The 20376-nt window shown below is 47.1% G+C and overlaps 1 protein-coding gene across 4 annotated transcripts in view; it reads left to right on the plus strand.

Annotated features, from left to right (window-relative positions):
• Positions 1–11177, plus strand: part of TYRO3 (TYRO3 protein tyrosine kinase) — a 41896-nt gene extending 30719 nt beyond the window's left edge. For all 4 annotated transcript variants that reach the window (XM_061343575.1, XM_061343577.1, XM_061343576.1 and 1 more), the window contains 7 exons: positions 87–167; positions 1795–1887; positions 2596–2717; positions 3016–3125; positions 4537–4696; positions 6087–6223; positions 8731–11177. In XM_061343575.1, the coding sequence (XP_061199559.1) occupies positions 87–167; positions 1795–1887; positions 2596–2717; positions 3016–3125; positions 4537–4696; positions 6087–6223; positions 8731–9106 (1079 nt within the window). In that variant the 3' untranslated portion in view covers positions 9107–11177. The remainder of the gene's footprint in view (positions 1–86; positions 168–1794; positions 1888–2595; positions 2718–3015; positions 3126–4536; positions 4697–6086; positions 6224–8730) is intronic.
• The last annotated feature ends 9199 nt before the right edge of the window (positions 11178–20376 follow it).

Consider the following 20376-nt stretch of genomic DNA (forward strand, 5'->3'; position numbering starts at 1 on the left):
CAGTGACCCTTGGAGTGAACCTGCTGTGAATCATACTTTCTTTACAAGAAGCTGTTTCCTCATTGCCTGCTCTGGTCACTTCACAGGGGAGTTTGGGTCAGTTCGAGAGGCACTACTGAAGCTAGATGACGGCTCTTTCCAGAAAGTGGCAGTGAAGATGCTGAAAGGTAAGTGGGAGCAGAGCTACCTGAAGTACTTAAGAGAAGAGAGGTTGGAAAGATTAAATGCTATCTGTCCTATCCTCCAGGAAACATCCCCCAGTACTCTTTACTCCTCTCTGAGCTTCCCACTCAACCACTCTACCCATGTTGTCTTCTATCCCTTTCATGTCAGTCTTGCAGCAGAAGCTTTTGTAGCAGAAGCTTTTCAGAGAAGGACCTATACCACCTTAGTTGCTTGCATGCGGTGAGTGCAACAGAAGCCAAATCATAGCTACAGCTTCTGTGCATACAGAATCTTGTTTAGTTGCTTGATTCAACATAGCACTACATCACATGGCATAGACAGCTCAGAGAGGTCTGCTCTGCCCCAGTAATTCAGCAGTGAAAGACAGCATTCCTCCAAGCATATATCCTAGAATAAACAAAAGAGTGTTTGGCCTGAATGCAGTGACAATCTAACTCATCTTAGTCAAGCATGTTTGAATAAATAGTCTAACTCCCTTCTGATTTGTCATTTGTTGAGTGTACACAATTAACATGTTCATCAGTCAGAAGTCTAACAAGAAAAGCAATTAATAGATAGGTATAAGTCAAAGCAAGTATGCGTATATATATGTATGTGTATATATATGAACCTATGTTATTTCACCCCTGTTGCCTGTAAAGCAGAAATGAAATATCCTAGTACCACATTAGTGTAAGTTGCATCACCAGTTTCAACAGTGGTTCTAATCAGTTTGCGAGCTTTCGTGTAGTCACACTGTCTACCTTCAGGGATGTAACTTGGAAACTCTGTCACCCTCTAGGAGCACCTTCCTTCTCCATTGACTCTAAAAAGGGAATCTACCTTTCTCTTCTTAATCATATTTAAATGACTTGCCTAAAGCAGATAATGTGAATACTCCCCTACAGATCTGAGTGTGATCTTGCAGCAGGACTGGAGGATTCCTGCTAAATTCAACAGCAGCAGTGGGCGAAGTAGTGCACTGAGTTAATTCTTTATTATAGTGATATAATTCCATAAATCTGGAGTAAGAGCAGTGAGGAATAATTTACTGCAGCTTTATGCTGATGTATGTCACCGCTGAATTAGGTCCAAGCTCTCCAGCAGTGTGGGGTTTTAAATCTTAGCTCTAGCACTTCAGAAGACTCAGTTGTGCTAAGAGACATAAAAGCATAGGTCTTTCATGCCGCCCTTATGAGAGATGAGCTGGGGTCTGCCGTGCCAGCCAGGGGCTGCAGGCCATCTCCTCAGTTTCAACATTCTCTTTCATTTTGTATGATGTCTCCCTCACATTGCAGTTTAAGTTCTTTTAGCTAATTAGTTTCTTGAATCTTTAACCCACACACGCTCTGCGTGGCTTCCAAGGGAGGCTGTCACTGAGAACAGACCTTCTAATCAGCAGGTCCTTATGCTGCTAAGAACCAGTTTACCAGATGTCTCTGGTGTGTTCTCACCACTCCCATCCCAGGAGAAAGTGTCAGGCTCTGCTTTGTTGTAAACGGGCTCATCCAGCTGTAGGTCTGAGAGGATGAGCTGTGCCACAAAGAACAAGTGTCTGATAATCATTATGTGTAAAGTCCCTCGGAGCCACCCACAAATGAAGCAAACTTACAGTCACTTTCTTCCCAGCGGATATCTTCACCTCGACTGACATTGAGGAGTTCCTGCGAGAGGCTGCCTGTATGAAGGAGTTTGACCACCCCCATGTCACTAAACTGATCGGTAAGGCAGCGCTGCTGCTTGTGCCACAGAGCACCTCCTGTTCCTTCACAGTCCCACACAGCCTCACACACTCACCCTCACTGCTGTACAGCAGCAGTGCTAATGCAGCCACCTCTGTGCTGCCTGGAGTCCTGCATGCACCAGCACTCTTCCTGGGCCTAGAGGGAGTTGGAGTGTGTGTAAGTGCTCACGACGCTTGCCCTCATACACCTGTAGTAAGCATCTCTTAAGCTATTTCTTTGATCTTGCAAGTATTACTCGGGCTGGCTGAGGTGTGTCTGAACTGCTGTGAATTGTGGACAGATGGGTTGGTAGACTCATAGAGCAAATGGAGATTGTGATGTTCCAAAGTAAGGAACCAAGACATTTGTTTGTGGGTGGGCACTATGGAATAGACAATACACAGAATGTGGAGACTGCTCTGAAGAAAGTGAGGTTTGGGGCTGGCTGGTCTGGAGTGATCCTAGAAACACTTATAGCTGGTCCTGCTGGGAGAGCAGAGAGGCAGTGCTCCCTCTGTAAACAGGGTTAGAGGTATCTTAACACCTCCTGGCATGAAGCCACGCAGAGAAGCTTGGAGCATGGAATCTACGCACCAAAACTGCATTTTCCTCCAGATTTGTAAGAGAAAAGGCACAGCAGCCTGTGAGATCCCCCTTGGGACTGATGTGCTTGCTAAAACCCATTTGCTGTGTGTGTCCTGATTAGGAGTCAGTCTGCGGAGCCGTCCCAAGGGCCGTCTCCCAATTCCCATGGTGATCCTGCCCTTCATGAAGCATGGGGACCTTCATGCTTTTCTGCTGATGTCACGGATTGGGGAAAACCCTTTTGTAAGTGTTTTACTGTAGAATTCCTTCTGGGAGGGTATGGATTGTCAGAGAATCTGCTCGGGTCTGTTCAGGGTTGGTCTCCCCAAGGCATTGGAATTTGACTGGAATTAATAGCAGAGAAAGCTGTGAGATGCGATGTTGCAGTATTTCATTCCATGCATGCTGAGGACCAACTCCTCCATTCATCCCCTCCCTGTTTCCCCCATCCCTGCTCAGTCAGCCAGCAGAAAACCTTGCAGTTTTGCCCTACATGCTTGCATGTTTCCAGGAAGAGAACTTGAACTGTTATTTCTTTCAGAACTTGCCTGTTCAGACACTGCTCAAGTTCATGATTGATATTGCCAGCGGGATGGAGTACTTGAGCTCAAAAAACTTCATACACAGGGACCTTGCAGCTCGGAACTGCATGTAAGTGACCCACGTAAGGACCAGAGTGGGAGAGAGAGGGATGGGAAGCCTTTTGTGTGACAGAAGCAGAGATGGGTCCCATCCAAGGATGCTGGTCCTTGCATTTAAGTGACCATAGACATAGGGGAGCCATGGCCATGGGGGTAGGGGTGTGTGTGGGCAGTGCTGGGAGCACAGAGCGATCCCTGAAGTCCCACTGAGCTTCCAAGTAGACTCTATTTATAAGGAACTTTGCCAGCATGTTCTGCACATACGGTTCATAGAGTTGTACAATTGTCACTAGTCACTCAAATGACTGTGTGTCAGCATGGGCTATTTGTTCCACAGTATAATGTAACCAAGAGGAGAGAAGGGGTTTGGCTGTGTTAGGAGAAAGGGACTTTCACTGTAGCCTGGAGTCTGTATTTCTTGTGTCTATTTTGAGGACTTGATTATCACAATATAAGAAATGTAGAATTTCCCTGAAAGCCTGCGGAGAATGCCTTTAGAAATAATTGCAGGGTGAACACACTGTATGATCCCACATTGCTGTTCTTGTCCCCAAACTGCCTTGCCTGCTTCGAAGGGAAGAAAAGTCCTTTTCTTATCGTTTCCACTCTGATTCTCCTCTGAGAACAGAGTAAAGAACTGTCAGACAGAAATCTGCCTCTGAACAAAACCACGACAACCAGCAAGATCCTCAGTGAGACACAGATTTCCAAAGGCATTTGAATTCCCAGATGCACAGACAGGAGCCTGGTGTTCACAATAAAGAATGATGGGTTAGCCTGCTTTGGCACTTACCAGAAACCCATACTGATTTCCTATTTTTAAATATCTAGAAAACACAGACTTCCTCCAGAGGAAGCTGAATGCCTGTTTCAGCACATCTTCTGAGCAAGCAGGGGGTCCTTTATGAGGCCTGGGAGCATGAAGCCTTTGTGGGCTTTACTTGCACTGTGTGTCTAGGTTTAAGTAGTGACAGAACGATTTAGACCATTAACCGGGCCTGGAGACAAGATGTGGCAGATCTAGTATGAGCAGTTGTAACAGCCAGTCTAGGCAAGCACCCTATGGCACTTGGTTGCCTATATACAGTGAATGCCTTAGTGACAGCAGTGAGCACGGCAGGTGTCCTCTGGCAATCCTGGATACTACAGAAAGTACCTGAGTTCACTTTGCATAACAGAGTAGACCATCTGAGCATAGTCATTTCCTTGCTTCCTTAATCCTAATCATCACCCTGTTAGTCCCAAGGAACTGATTTGAGGCCACTAAACTATTTCACATTGGTCATCAAGTAGATGAAGTCATTATCCTTCTGGGTAACACTTGGTGATCTGTATACCTCAGTTCCCTGGACATAACAGGGCTCTGTTTCGCCTGAGGTGGCCTCTAAAAGCTTTCCTCAGTGATGGGATCTTTCCCTTAGGTTGGATGAGAACATGAACGTGAGTGTTGCAGACTTTGGGCTTTCTAAGAAGATCTACAGCGGAGACTACTACCGCCAGGGCTGTGCCTCCAAGCTGCCAGTGAAGTGGCTTGCTCTGGAAAGCCTGGCAGACAATCTGTACACAACACACAGCGATGTGGTGAGTTTTGCTCTGGTGCGTTTGGGAATCAGTTGTATTCCTGCTGAAGTGGAGGAATCCTTCTGTGTTCATTGAAGGTGGGAAAAGGCCCTGGTGATGGGAAGGGGAGTTTGCCTTGTGTTTGAGGGACAGTGCTACCTGTCTTGGGCGCTGTCAGAACTCAAGACTAAAAATACATGCAAGTGGTTTATGGCAGAAGTCGTGAACCTTTCTCCTCTTGTTCTTTGGTCCTTCATTTTTCAGTGCTTATCCCCATGCTCTCATTCACCTTTCCCCATCTCCTTTTTCTTTTCCTCTCTCTTCATGCAGTCTCTTCTTTCTTACTCTTATTCCTTTTCCTTTCTCTTCTGCACAACAATTTGAAGGTGACATTTGCAATGCCTTAACCCACATACTCATGTGCAAGTGCAGCCAAGGTGCACTCTTCCTACAGAAAGTATTGGTGAAACTTCATAGACTGTGAATATATCAGTGCTTAGACATTCCCCTATAACTTCCCCCCTGCGGAGTAAGGCTGAACCCATTCGTCTGGAATTTTTGCTTCCTTTCCCTTTGTTTTATTTGGGGTTGTGTTTGTTTGGTTTTGAGGGATTTTTGGGTTTTGTTGTTAGTTCTGATACCTTCTCCCCTCTTCCTTGCTGCCTTTTGGTCCAGTTTCACACTAGTTTTGTCCTTTAGGCCTATGGACTTGCCTTCCCAGTTATCCCTGTCACAGTGTCCCTGAAGAGCTTACAAAGAGTACCTTGTAACTTGGCTGCTCTGTTGCCCGGTGATTTCTGCAACCACTGTGAACAGTGTTTAGTGACTGGTGATTGACAGCTCAGCCAGTTTACCATAGACACTGGACAGGCTTTTGCTTATGAAAATAATCATTTTTTGCACCTAGAAAACCTTGTGACTTAGTTTAGATGTACAACTGTTGCAGTGTAGAGGACAAATGAACATGAGCCATACATGGTTTGTTCCTTGCCCTGCTTATTGCCTAAACTGCTTTCATTTGTGCCTGTACACTTCCAGTAACTCGGAGTCAGGCTCAACAAATTAAACTGATGTGTGAGCCCCAGACCAAATGTTCTTACAGCTGGGAACAACAAAACCAATAGCTTAAGAACCATGAGATGCTTGGGAGAGGTCTGCAGGTGGAAGACTGCAGTAACTCCCAAATCTTCCTGTGCTCCACTGCAGGATAGGGCCAGGCAGAGCCTTCAGCTGTCTCCCAACATAATGTGTCATTTCTTTGTTTTCTAGCTAGAGATAGTCCTTGCATCACTGCTGCTCACATAACATTACCCCAGGCTGGGAGGGTTGGCACAGCCTGAGCACACTGAAACCTCAGCCCAGTGAGCTGGGGACTGTCTGTTCACTTGTTCTGTGTGCTGCTCCCTTGCAGTGGGCGTTCGGGGTGACCATGTGGGAGATCGTGACCCGAGGGCAAACCCCTTATGCTGGCATTGAGAATGCAGAAATCTACAACTACCTCATCAGCGGGAACAGGCTCAAGCAGCCGCCGGAGTGCCTGGAAGATGTGTGAGTACTTCCTTGCCCTGCTGACATTCCTTGAGAAGCTTGGCTCGCTGGAAGGAAACAGGGGCAGCTGGCTGGGATGCTGATCTGAATCCATCCACTTTCCAATACACAGAGGCATTCACTAGAAAGACTCTGGGTTAGCTACCAGATACTCTCTGCTGGCAGAGCTCCCTGGAACCTGTGGTAGCTGCACAAGCAGCTAACTTGGCCCAAGGGTTTGAACAGTGTCAACATAAGCAGCTCTTGGCTTTGTGGGAACTGTATTTCCAGAAACTCGTTGCTCCCTACCTTCTCAGGCCAGTATCTGAGGAAGGAGACGAGTTCATAGCACACTCTGAAGGCTGAACAGAAGAGCAATCTAGGAAACTGGATTGCAGAGGCAATGGCCTCATGGACAACATGCAATCCTCTTTCCTTCCTCTTCCCTCCTGCTCTGATATTAGGTGGATTGTTTCATGCAGTTTCCTTTCTCCTGCATTTTTCCACATAGGAAATAATCTGCCATTAAAGCTGTACACTTCTATCTTCTCAGCAGTTCACTTTAACTCCTCCTTATTTTTAAATGAAAACATCATTACACCACTGCTTAAATACATTAAGTATCTGCAGCTTGACTGCTGTGAGTAGCTTTGGTTGCAAGCTGTGGAGCTTATGGCCATAGGATGTTATAGATGCCAAAAGTAGAGGAGAGATTAAAAAGTCTGACAGGCATTGAAGGAAAATCCATCAAAGACTACTAAAAATGTACAGCCTGCATTTTGAGAGGCCCTTGAGCTACAGGTTATTGAGACCTGAGAGAACATACCAGAAAGATCTCACTACAGTGTTCACACTCCGGTTATGTGCTTTCTCCGAGTGTATGATACTGGCCGCTGTCAGAACAGGATACTGGGACAAATGGACTATTTGTCCTGATTTATTAAAGCCAGTGGTTTTCTGCCTTTTTTCAAATGAATTTCTGCTGTTTGCCAGTGAGGATAAAAGAGAATAGTGCCACAGAACAGCAAGTTTTCATGTTATCTGGAGCATTCAGAGTTATTTCTACTGTTTGTGAGGGATGTAAATCAGGATTAAGATGACTGAACCATAGAAGCTTTCTGTAAAACTAGTGTGAGATCAAAACCAATCTTGTAGAGCTGATAGCAAGCAAGGGACACAACGAGTAAAATAAAAGCCACCATGAAACGCTTTATTTCGCAGTAAAGGCCATATCAGATTTTTCCCGTTTACAAGTTTAACTGAGGTTCATTTGTGTGCGGTGTTTTTCAGTGCCAGCACTGTGCTTTGTTCCTGCTCCCTGCAGAACTGGCAACAATAACGCCATAGGAACGCAGCTGCCAGTCCTGTGGGTGATGCACAAAAAGGAGGAGGACAATGGCTCCGGCTGTGCTCCAGCCTAGTGGGCTCCAGAGGAAAGGCAGCCAGTGCAGGGAGCAGAGCTCCTCACCCCTTGCCCAGCACAGGCCATCAGAGCCAGCAACGTCCTGTGGAAAGACTTTATCAGGGCCTGTTCCAATAGGACAAGAGGTGATGGTTTAGATTAAAGAGGGGAGATTCAGGCTGGGTGTGAGGATGACGTTCTTTACAATGAGGGTGGTAAAATCCTGGCACGGGTTGCCCAGGGGAGTGGTGGATGCACCATCCTTGGATGTGATTCTGGGCAGCCTGAGCTAGTTGAAGATGTCCCTGCTCATTTCATGGGGGTTGGACTAGATGACTTTTGTAGGTCCCTTCCAAACCATTCTATGGTTCTGTAGTTATATCTCCTCACACTGGCCATCAGGCAACCAGAGCTGAGGTGACGGGTGTTTGACTGCAGGAGAAATGCTGAAGGACAGGACCTAAGGCTGGTAACATCACTGAACACATCTGCATCGGTGTGGTGCCTTTGTAGTAGAAAGGCCATTTCAGCACCGCTCTTCCAGCAGTGAAGCTGTTGTCCGTTCCTCCACAGCCCTCCACTCTGCCTTTTTCCAGTCTCACTGTCAACCTGTTGGGAAGCAACATTGGCACCGGGAGCACTGAGCTAACACAATGTGAAAAACAGTACTCTGGAAATAACTCGCACCTCCCACAGTTGGATCCCTGTTTTGTTTCTTCCTGTGTTTCACCTGCTGTTGAGCTACAGTTTGGAGGGATGGGTTCAGCCACAGCAGAGATTGTTCAGGATCGGGTTTTTGTGAATAAATTCAAAAGCTATTGCCAAATGGTGTCACACTCATGGTCCTCTTCTAGCTCTCCAGAGACGGTGGAATGGGGTTTTATCAAGAAGCTCAGCATCCTTTGGCAGGGCTTTGGGTTTTTTTTGGTACTGTCTAAATAATGATTTTGACCAAAATGAGAATGGGAAGGAACAAATTATGTGCTGTCACCTATGCAAGGCCAAAGCACATAGGGTTTGGGAAAAGTGTTTTTGATTCTGAAGATGAACTGTGCAGCACCCCTGTTCAGAGGTGCAGGGGTGGCTGCTCTGCTTCTCACTGCTCTTGTCGCCTTCCATTTTGCAGCTACGATCTCATGTGCAGATGTTGGCATCCTGAGCCTAAGCTACGCCCCAGCTTTGGAGTGCTCCGGTCCCAGCTGGAAATGATTCGGGGGAGGATGTCCATACTCTCCTCCAGTCAAGATCCTCTCTATGTCAATATTGGGAAGGACAAAGAGGCGTCTGCAAGTGACCCTGCCCTGCATGCCTCCTTTGGGAACACGAACGGTGAAGAGACCATTGCTGGGGCAGCTGCTGCTGTCACAAGTGACTATCGTTACATCATGAGCCCCTTGTGCCTTGGAGATGATGCCGAGGGTGAAAGGCATCCAGATGGGCAGGAAGGGGAGGACAAAAGCCTTCTGTATGAGCTGGAGACAGAAGGAGAGAAAAGTTGTTAGCCTGTACATAGCAGTAACACTGCTTCCCTGAGATGGGATGTGGTGCTGTGTTATCTGGGGCTCTGATGCCAGATATGGAATGGCTTTGAACAGCAGTGGCCAGAGCTCTTGGGCAGCTTCTGTAGCTTTCACCTCCTGTGTGGGCTGCAGTGGTGGATGGCATGGAAGGACCGAAACCCCAACAGCACCTTGGATTTGGGGGAGGAGGGCGGTAGGGTTGCAGGTCGATTGCATCCCACTGGAAGGAGCTCCAAGCTAAGGTGGGCAGAGTGTGTGCCCTGCTCCTCACTGACTGCTGGATCAGAGCTGAGTACACCTTCTGTTCAGTCCGTGCTCGCTCTTGTGTAGATGTTGTCTTCGATCCTGGCTGCGTGACTTCGGGACTGGTACCTCTGAAAACACTAATGGGTATCTACACTCATTCAGGACAAGAGGGCAGAATTCCCCTTGCGTTCACTCAGCAGTACTGCCGAGACCTGTACTGCTGAGACTTGTTGCCTACCTCAGTGGTTCTCAAACTGATCTGCGGATCAGCTTCTACCCCATACTGAATTTGAACATCTGGTTTATTTCATGCAGTGACGGTTGCTGCTCCCTCAGTCTGGGGCTCTTTTAAGAGTTTCAGATGTTTGGATGAGCAATGAAATTATAAAAAATGAAACTGCAGCATCCCTCTTCGCCCCACGTACCTCTTTTATGTCTTTCTTTTTCTTCTGTTTAATGCCAATTCAGGCCTGACTGGACTTGCAGCTGGCATTAAAATGGGAAGGGAAGGAAAGCAGCTGGCGTGTGTGAGGGCAGAATCCAACTTCAAAGGGATGGAAAGGAAAGGCTGTAGAGAAGACTTAGCAGAATGGGGAAACAGTGCTAATTAATGCTAAGTGCTGCCCTCCAGGAGAGGAAGGAGACAGCTCAGATGATACGGAATGGCAGGATTGCTTCAGGTTAAGCCGGAGCAGGATTCAGCGTTTGCTTTTAAATAGGGTTCATTTAATCTCTATCAGTCCTATGACTTTTTCAAACCAAGTGCTGTAGCTGCTGCAGTAAAGCTGTGAAATCGGTGTTGGGAAGGTGTGTGAGCCGGAGGAAAGGGACCAACGGGGAGATCTCTTTCTGAAGAGAGAGTCCTCATGATGAAAAAGCTTGAGAACCACTGGCCTTCCTGTTTAGGAGGTCTTCTGGCACGCTGTAAAAGTCACATCAGAACATAAACTAGTATCACTGCAGCCTTCCAGACAGGGCAAAATGAATGGTTTTGCTCTCCGCGTTTGGTTTTGTTTTCCAATCAGCATGTCTGACTCACTATAACTGCAAATGCTTGTGTGGTTTTTAATGATTTAATATTTTACTGTAAATCAGCATTTGTTTTGTGCCGTGGTTCCCAGCAAGGAAGCGCAGTTACATCTTATTCTACTTATCCAGAATATTTGCTAGATCTTCATTTCTTTTCTTTCCAGTGCGCTGAAAATTCAGCAGTATCACAAGACTTGGGATTCCACATTGCTCCTCCTCAGAAACAAATACCACAAATGTCATCATTTGCTGAGCTGGCAAAGATGGGACCAATAAGTCTAATGAGACTGCAGACTTGGTATCAGAACACTCCACCCTTTGATGTCCAGTATTTGCTTATTGTAAAGTTTGGGGCTAACTACAAAATTCAGGTCCAGTTTCAGCCCTTAGTGAGAACACTTCCTAGGGAAGGGAAATTTCAGCTGGGGGCTTGGGCATGGGTCCTTTCTGTAAAGTTTCCTACTGACCAGCAATGTCCTACAGGTGTCTCCAGAAGTTCAGTGCAGTTTCTAAGCTGGAGATACAAACTGCACCATCTTATGCCCCAGGCAGCACAGGGTTTTCTCTTCATTTAGGTGCAATGGTGTAAATGCGGGTGAGAAGATAACACCTAACAAAGGGTAACAGAAGCCTGTGTGGTGCAGGTTACGGTGAGGGCAGAAGGCTATGCTCCCTGCAGCTGCCTGGGAAGCGCAGATGTACATAGAGACTCTAACTTTGGGAAGCATGTCTTTAGTTTTTATGCATTTTTTAATAATAAAACATGTACCGTGTCTGAGTCCCAGCCTCTTACCTGTGGCAGAGCTTGCGGAGTTCACTTAATGGGTGGGAGCATACTGAATCTGACAGCCCCAGCTGAAAACCATCACCAAGCACAATGAAGTTACTTCTTGGAGGCAGAGAACATGTTTGGCCTCTGCAGATGGCAGTTACTCTGCACTGCTCCACCCTTGAGACTGTGAAGGCTGAAATGCGATGCTTATGGACCATTGGTTCCACAAAGAGGTGCGCTCCGCCACTATATAGGGGCCTGGGGAGAAGCCCTTATTGGTATGTGCTGCACCATACCTGGGAATGCAAAGCCTCTGCACCAGTTCCTCCCTGAAGACTGGCCTGCACCCACCAAACCACTGGCAGTGCTGTCTGTGGAGGAGAGGTTTGGAGGCGGTGGGTAAAATGCAGCTGCTGAGTCAAATGTTCCAAGCACAACATAAAAGAGCCCCTGGATTCCCAGCTCAGAGAAGAAAAGGTGTACCTCACGCTTTTATTCTTCACCAGCAAACAGCACGTTGCACGCCCTCTGCCTGCCAGCTCACACAGAGAGGAAGAGTGATGGTAAACGGTACAAGCGCTCACCCCCCATCTGCAATGCAGGAAAAACGACTTCCGAAGCACGAAGCCGTTGATTTAGTTAATATTTTAAGGTTCCGTTGCCCAGTGATGTCCCTTGGATCCGTTCAGATGATGATTTAATCCTGTTGCACGCAAGCCTGGTCAGGTCAGGTACAAATTAGGCTGTGTTGTGCGTGGGAGAAGCAACACAAGAAGAGCCAGTGAGAAAAGAGGTAAGGAAGGCGATTTTAGAATGGGGGCAGCTAGGACGAGCTGGGAAGACAGCAAACAAGGGAGATGGAAAGCACAGATGAGGAGTTTTATATGTGAAATGCCAGAACAGAGGAGGCATTGCCCCAGCTGGGACCAGGCAACAGCCTGAGGTGGGGCCTGGCTTTATGTTTTGGTGAAGCATACAGCCCTGGTGCTCTGCACTGTGTTGCTCTTGAATTGTGCAGAGGCTGTACACAGCTGTCCTGGCTCTGTGACCCTTTAGCCCAACCACTCTGCCTTAGGCACCAGCCTGGCACACTGGTTTCCCAGCTAAACCAAATGTTTCCCCCACAACCACCCTTCTTTTCCCTGCCTCACTACAACAGTGCAGTCCCTCCCATCCTCCCAAGCAAATGAGCTTCAAGGCCCCTTCTAACCCAAACCATTCTACACAGGCTCAAGCCACTCAGGGCAGTTACTAGCTGGGTTGTGAGGCAGTGTTACCCCACAGTGCCTAGCATGGTCAGAGCGGAAGCTCACAGCGTCATCTGTGTTGTGCAGGGATAGTTAATGCATAAGGAGAGATGCTCCCATCAGCTCCAGTGTCATGGCTGACAGACAGGCCCTAGACCATGGGCTACACTGGCAGTTCTGCCTGCAGATACAGGGATGCTCTGGTCTGATCCAGTACCTGCACACTGTGGGGAATAGCGTGCTCAGGGCTGACAGCTCAGCAGGTGCTTGTAGTGAGTGAATATACCTTGGAGCTAATGTACAGCTACCCTGGGACCTGCTTCATTCTTTCCTGACCTGTGCTGGGAGAGAAGTCTTACAGTCTTGCTGTAGTAAAAACACCCCCTGAAGCCAAATGCAATTAATTTTGAGTAGAAGCTTGAGCCTGGCTGACCGGAGAAAGGAACAGTATTTGCACATAGGTATTTTCCTGATTTACATTTGCTTTGCTGACAGTATTCATTCTCCCCTGCTGCTCAACAGCCACCAACTGCTGCAAATTCTTATCTGTTTTACAAGGGATTTCTGTCGAGGACCCTCATACATAGTCCTCATTTTATATTGATTTGCTATTTAACTCCTGATATGCTCCCTTAAAATAGTGAGTTCTGCAAACACTAGGAGGAAAGGAAGCCTGGTGTCCTATGGATTTGCATCCCACAGGGGACTGAATGCCCCAGCTGAGCTTGCCCCTATATGAGGTACTTACAAGAGCATTTCCCTTGGTGGAGTCTCTGATGCCTAATACAAAGTCACTGAACTTCCATCTGCGGTGAAGGTACCAATGTGGCACTAAGGGGGTCTGCCACACACAGCCTGTTTTCAGGAAACCTGTAGGGAAATTCATCATCCTTTGGTTCTCAATCTTCCCATCACATTCGGCTGAAATGACGCAGTGGATTCAAAAGCTATTAGGGCCAACACATGTAGCTGGTGATCAGAAAGCTTTGTTACCATGGGAAACCGAGCTAAAAATCAATTACTTAGTCCAAGAGCAGAAAAGACCAATGGACATGGGTTTTGATTGCATTTGCTTTGTCATATAAAATGAACTCTGCATCAGAATGAATCAGACCTCAATCACTGCACTGAGGACTAGCAACCAATGAAAGATGATTGACTCCTTACTTATTAATTACTTCGTAGATTCTCCAGCTTGAGGCCTGCAAAGCCAAGTCATTCCCAAATGTGGCTGGGCTGGGGAGATGGAACACCTTTTGGTCACATTTGATGATAGGATCTAAATTAGGAGGCAGGTTTTTCAGCAGCACGGCTGCTGGCTGCCACTCAGCCCAGTTCTCAAGGTGGGTGTTCCCATGAGCCACCAGCCACAGCTTGGAAAACATCTACACAGCTTTGGTTTCCACCAGTCGCTTTTCACTGGCTTAGAACAGAAAGAAACGTTTGACCTCGGGAAATAGGTGGTGCTTGTTGATTTAAGTCTTGTTAGATTCAGTAGGGATTTTATGGCATGGCACTAGTTTCTAGAAGAGTGTAGCAGCTGGCTCTTTTCAGCATGCGGTGTGAGGAAGCAAGGAATTCATGAAGAGGAAAGAGATCTAATGGGGAACATAAGGTATTTCACTATATGCTGATATCTACAGTGCCAGTAAAGGTGGCAAAAAGTGGGAGCTGAAAGAAAATGAGGTGGGGCATTGGAGGGAAGCGCGCTCTGTGCACCCTAACATGGCAATTAGTGCAGCAGCTTCAGAAGGTGGCTGCTTTCTTAGTGCATAAGACAAGGACCCTGGCTGCTGTCATTATCCAAGCTGCATGGGAGACTGCTGCTGGCTTATTACTTCTGCTCCACCACTGAATGTCTCTGCAACAGCCACCTTTGTGCGATGCAGGGGTTAACCAGAGCAGAGCCCTCTGGTCACACACTGATGCCTCTCCTTGCTTCTTCTTATTAAATTACCTTAAAAGAAGCTAAAAGAAAACAAGGTTTGCATTGCTAGACGATGTGCAGCAGCATGCCTGCACTAACGTCAGGTAAGGTTCAGACCTAATTAATACATTTTCTGGTAGTATTTGTCTACATTATCCCTCCTCTTGCACAAAGATACACAAGGAGAAACAGGAGCAGAAATATTTTGCAAGCGTGCTTGAAGGGACTGAGATTTAACAGCCTTTTGGTGCCTGTGAACCTTGTACCTAAGCTGCATGGTGTAAGCACAAAGGAAGGTGCAACTTGGGGGCTATGCAGGGGACCCAAACTGAGCCCTGGAATGAAGCAGGCTCTTCGCTATTGCCAGAACCCTTGGTTGTTAACAAACCCCTGCATCAAACCCTGACCTCAAGGCTTGGCATTTACTCAGCAGACAGTTGGGGCTATTTAAGACCTATCTCCCCACTGTTTGTTTGCTCCCCTCTGTTGGAATCAGGGATCCAAGCACTGTGGTCTGATGCTGCTGAGGGTAGCGAAGGCAGCAAGAGATGCACAGAAAGGATGCAGCAGAGGCACGTGTTCCTACCAGCACTGCTGTGGGGGTGGAAATCTCCGGCAGAGCCAACAGCCGGTGACTTCTCACACTCCTCCTCTCCCCGTCTGATTCACTCCAGCTTTGTCTGCCAACACTCCCGGCTGTGCAGTGCACTCGGATGGAAGCTGATGCGCTGGGCTGCACCTGAGGCAACGGCTGGGCTTGCTGTGCAGAATAGCTCCCATGTTTTCCACCTATTGATGAAATCGTGCTGGGTCACCACTGAAATTGCTCAGGGCCAATTTTTTTCTGCCGGCATCGGCAGGCAAGGATCCAAATGAGAGAAGCAGAGCCTATTTATAGCAGAAAATAACATGGCTCAGTGTTTCTCCTCTTTTGCCTCTTAATACACTCCAGGAAATGTTGCTGGTCTCCTGAGCTCTGTCAAGCTGTTGGTGGGGTGCTGTGGTGCTGTAACTGAAGACCACTGCTGACCACAGGGACCTTATTTATTATAGAATCATAGAATGGTTTGGGTTGGAAGGGACCTTAAAGCCCATCCAGTTCCAACACCCCTGCCCATGGGCAGAGACACCTTCCACTAGACCAGATTGTTCAAAGCCCCATCCAACCTGGCCTCGAACACTGTGAGGATTTGGGGATTCATGCTCTTGTATCTGACCATCACTGTCTCAGTGGAGTGGAACTTATCCCAGAGGCCTCCTGCACCACATACCTGAATCACCCACTACTGATACTGGTGTAAATCAGTGAGAATGGCACCGAGATCACCGGAGGTTATTTCTTGGCATGAAAATAACACAACTGAGAGAAGCAGCACATAGTGTGCAACCTGGAAACGCACCCAGCCTGCCTTTACACCATGCTCTGCCCTCTCCCGAGTGAAGATGATTTGCTGGGTGGACGTTGGTTTTTCTCCTCGTGCCTGTTCAGCTGCCAAGTGTCATTTAGCACTGCTGAGCCCTGATGCTGATCCCACAGCAGGAGCAATGCACAGCAGTTCACGGAAGTCCATGGGATGATGCCGTCACAAGGCTGGCAAGGGTTCAACATCGTGCTTTACAGCTTGCCCGTTTCCAGGCTAATTTCTGTTGGCATCAGAAATCTGTGAATGTAGAAAATCTGCACTTGCCTTTGTTCCAGGAAGGCTCTAATGAGAAAAAATTAATGGATTTGTTTTCTCAGTAAACACCTTACAAATGGTCTGGGCAACAGGGTGTCACAGTGAATGTGGCAAATAAAGATGTTCTTAGCTCAACATCAGTGTGGATGGGGGTAACATCTGAGAGAAGACAGGGCTTTCTGTGGTCTTCCCATGCATTAGCAGGGTGAGGTGTATCTCTGCCTCCACAACAACATTCTGCTGCAAGTGGAAGCAAGGCACTGTCTTGTTTTCACCATACCTTTCCCTTGGTGCAGATAAACCCACAGACAATGGTGACTGTTCAGTTTCTTCCCACTTGAGTTTTTTCTTGCACCTCACGCTGCAGCTTCATGTCTTCTTGCAGCAGTGCAAGGCAGGATGGGGAGGCTTCAGGGCAAGGCTACAGTCTGTCTTTTAGTGCCATTTTTAATGTCTGGGCCTCTCAAAGGTGCTTTGAATGAGGATATTGCAGCATGCGAACTACTGGCTTCACATGCGTTGGGAACCATTAGCACTTCCAGCTTACAAGGAAATAATTCTAAGAGCTGGCCAGTGGTTTTGGCACTTACAGGAAGGTCAGCCAGGAGCACTGGAATCAGGGGGCTCAAAACCACAGCTGCTTTTGCACTGCTGCCGACAGATGTATGCAAGGGGTTTGGCAGCTGATGCTTTCTGCTCGGTCTCCAGAGCAGTTCCCCTCATTTGGATTAAGAGCAATCAGCGCTTGGGTCCCTGCAGTGTCCCCTGCGACAGGATCTGAGCGTACGGAGGACAGTGTCCTCCTGCAAGGTGATCTGTGTGTATGGAGCACTGAGAATCTCCAGTGCTGGAGCCATCAGTGGCCATGCACAATGCCTACCACCGGCCCTCATGAAACCAGGGTTGGGGATCCAGCCTTGAGCTCCTCCTGTGCAGTGTCTTCCACAGGATGTTTCAGGAAAGATTTATCCCCCTCCCCTGCCCCCATTTATTGAAAGGTCTCACATTTATGCTGTTGTGATAACTGCCTTCAGGGAGCTGCGCCTGCATCCTCCTTCCTTGCCACTTTGATGGGAGGAAGATTTAAGTCCTTGCCTTTGGAGTCGCTCATTACAGTAGAGAAGAGCAGCACAAAGCCAGGTGCCTGGGGATGCTGGGTTTTAGTCATTCAAACAGGGAAGGGTTTGTTAGGCTGCTGTTCAAAACGAGAGAAGGAAAAAGACTGGGCTAATTGACAAGGCTTATCACAGCAGAAGAGCCAAGCCTCCACTGAAAAAAGCAGCTGGGAGACACAGTAAGGCTTGGAAAAGCAGCGCAGGGATGGCTGTTTGCTGTTCCCTCAGGGAGTGATGATCTTGAGCCAAGATCGTCTGCCCAAAGGCAGTTGTGCCTGTTAGGAACTGGCCCACAGCAAGAAAGCCAAGTGCAAGTGTGTCACCACAGATGCATTCCTGGGAGGTTTCTGCCTTAAGTAAACACAGTGCCAGGAGTGCACTGCAGAGAGAGGAGCCGGAGCTGGCAGCTCCCCTTGTCTGGGTGCTGCAGTGCATTTCCTCTCTGTAGAAAGACAGGTGAGGGGCTGAAGTGCAGCCCTGTTTGTGCCCTGCCTTCTTTGGTCTGGGGAGGGCAACAGTTTGGGAACTGAGAGGTTACAGTTGTCCCTGTCCCTGTGGAGGAAAGCTGGGACAGAAAACCCTGTGGAGGACTTGGCTAGCTTGCACTCTTCTCTAAAACAGAGAGGAGGAGCCCAGACTCAGCAGTGCAGGCTCTTCCGTATGTCCAGAGACAGAGAGATGTCTTCACCAACCTCTGACCACTGACCAGGAAGATATAAGAAGGAAGGCTACTAGAAGAACCAGTCTGGAGACCTCAAGTGAGCTCTTGGTTGACTGTATTACATCTGTGAAACAGAAACAACAATAAAGCTAGGGCAGGCCTTCCACTTCTGTTGTTTTTCTTTGCAGAATTATTCAAGTAAATCTGGCCAGGCCTTCCTCCTAACCTCACCCCTCCCACCCCAGTGGCTGATCCCTGGCCTTGGAAAGAAGAACCTTTCTTGCTGTGCAATTCCACTGCTTCCTTTGCAGCCCTGGTGACATTAAGTATAAAAGTCTAAAAGGTATAAAAGGAAGGTTCAGGCTTAAGTCGTGACGATGATGCACAGCAGCAGCGGCTCCAAGGGTAACCAAGACAACTGATCCTTTTTAAAACTTTGCCCAATAAAAACAACATCAGGGAACTCTTAGAAAGCCAGCCTTCCTATGCATTCAGACAAGAAGGTCCTTATTTGGGGTGTAAAATCGACACTAGAAAGCTAGTAAATGCCAGCTTCACAATTATCTCAGTATTCTTTATCTGGCTCCCATGTGCGTAATAGTGATTTCATGAAAAGTTCACACATTATTTTCTTCATATGACCCTGACTCATTCAGTGCCCAGGAAGTTGCATCCTTACTTCTGACATTTTGCAGACTTGCAGTGATTGATTTAAAGCATTTCAATAACATACTTCAAAAACAAGGGTGGTGGTGGCTGTTGTTAAATGCAATTATTGTTGTTTAAATGTAATTATTTTTACATTGTGACTAATTATAAATGGATATTCATAATGGAGGAACAAAATTGATTTATCTGGGTTTGAGTTCTGCAGTCATCAGGAATAAACACACCAGGTAATAAGTTTGGCAATAAAATGCCAGCCTTAGGCACAGACCAGATTTAGCACCACCCTTTCTCTTTGTATCACACTTCCTTCCTCCCACCACCTCAGCCCACACAAAACCTGTATGATTTCTTCCTCGAAAAGGATGTGCCTGTTTCTGCTCAGTTTTCTAAAGCATATGCCTTTATTTCCTAAATATGCTCCTCAGTGGGAACTCTCCTAATGGATCGACAGGCCCACTTTATCACTCTTGCTGTGATGGGTGGGAATGGAAGAACTGAAAAGGTTGGGATTTGATTTAGGGAGCAGGGAAGGAGGCCCACGGTGAACAGTCCCTGAACAGAAGAGAAGGGAGATGTGGGACAGTGAGTGGGAGCCTCTGAATGAACTGATGGTGTGGAAGAGGAGTGTGGTCCCTTAGCAAACACAACCCTGGAAGAACAGGTAGCACTCTTCCCCATTTTCCCTCTTTAAAGGATTTATTATTAAAGGAAAGGAGTGGGAGAAAAGGAATATTCTTTTCCTTACTTACTCTGAATCTGTAATGAACTCTAGCTTCACAATACTTAGCTTTTAAAAACCCAAACTGATTAGCCAGAAGATTGTTCATCGTGAAGAAAAAAAAGCAGAAGGAATAAGCAGCAAAGAATTCTGCAAAACCTCAACGCATAATTCGGGCACCTCTGCTTCAGATTACATGTGCATCTTCAAATTAAGGCTTTCAAATCTGACTGGCATAGGAGCTTCTTCAGCAGAGCAGTTGTGAGATCTGCCTCTCTCAGATAAAGGATGGGTTTTGCACTTGGAGACCAAAACAACACTTTTTTTTAGCTGTATCACATGCTTGGCTCATCTCCATGATATTCACACAAACACCATCAGCTTTCCTTCAAAACTGCTCCAGTTAAAAAGTCGTTTTCCCCCGGAGAAATAAATATCAATGACCTCCTTCCCCTCATGTGTTACCTTTCATTTGTTCAGAGCCCAAGCATCTTCGATTGTCTTTGTATCACTTCTTCATTCTTTCCTGGGGTTGCAATGTGATTACATTTGATGGCAAATGGCAAATTTCATTTGCATGATGTTTCCTCTGCTTGGCTTGTTAGCTAAAGCACATCTTGTGGCTGGGAATTGGGCACCAAATCCTTTACGGAGACAGGGATTTCAAAGGAGTGGTCTATCCTTTGATCTGCTCATGGACTCGACAGATAGAACCCAAACTCACCAGTGCTTACTCTGCTAGGTGAGACCCAAATGCTCCCAAACGTTGGCTGCTAGACTGCAAACGCCCACCAAAGGTTTAGCTTATGCACTGCTTGGTGTCTTTGCAGCTTTCAACATTTGTATATGGATTCCTCAAAAATTCCTCTAATAGGTGAGGGAAGATATTGTTGAACTTCTCAGTGACCTGGGAACCAAGCACTCAATTCAATATCAATTCCAAAGGAAGCTCGACTTTGTAGAAGTATAAATCTATGCCCAATTAGATGTCTCCCTTTTCACATCCCTCACAGACCCCTCGGCCGTGTTGTCACAAATTCTCAGTAACATTTCCATGCCTGGGCAATCCTGATGGCTGCCATGGCTGAGCATCCTTCGAGGCCAAGACCTTCACTGCAGAAATTCTAGCCCAGGGCTACGTTGTGGTGCTATTTACCATCACCTCCTGCTTACGTTTTTAACTAGCTCC

Source organism: Neopsephotus bourkii, unplaced genomic scaffold (genome assembly GCF_033783945.1).
Source record: "Neopsephotus bourkii isolate Nb327-2 ecotype Australia unplaced genomic scaffold, CSIRO-AGI_Nbou_v1 NB_1825, whole genome shotgun sequence".
NCBI classification, from domain to species: Eukaryota; Metazoa; Chordata; class Aves; order Psittaciformes; family Psittacidae; genus Neopsephotus; species Neopsephotus bourkii.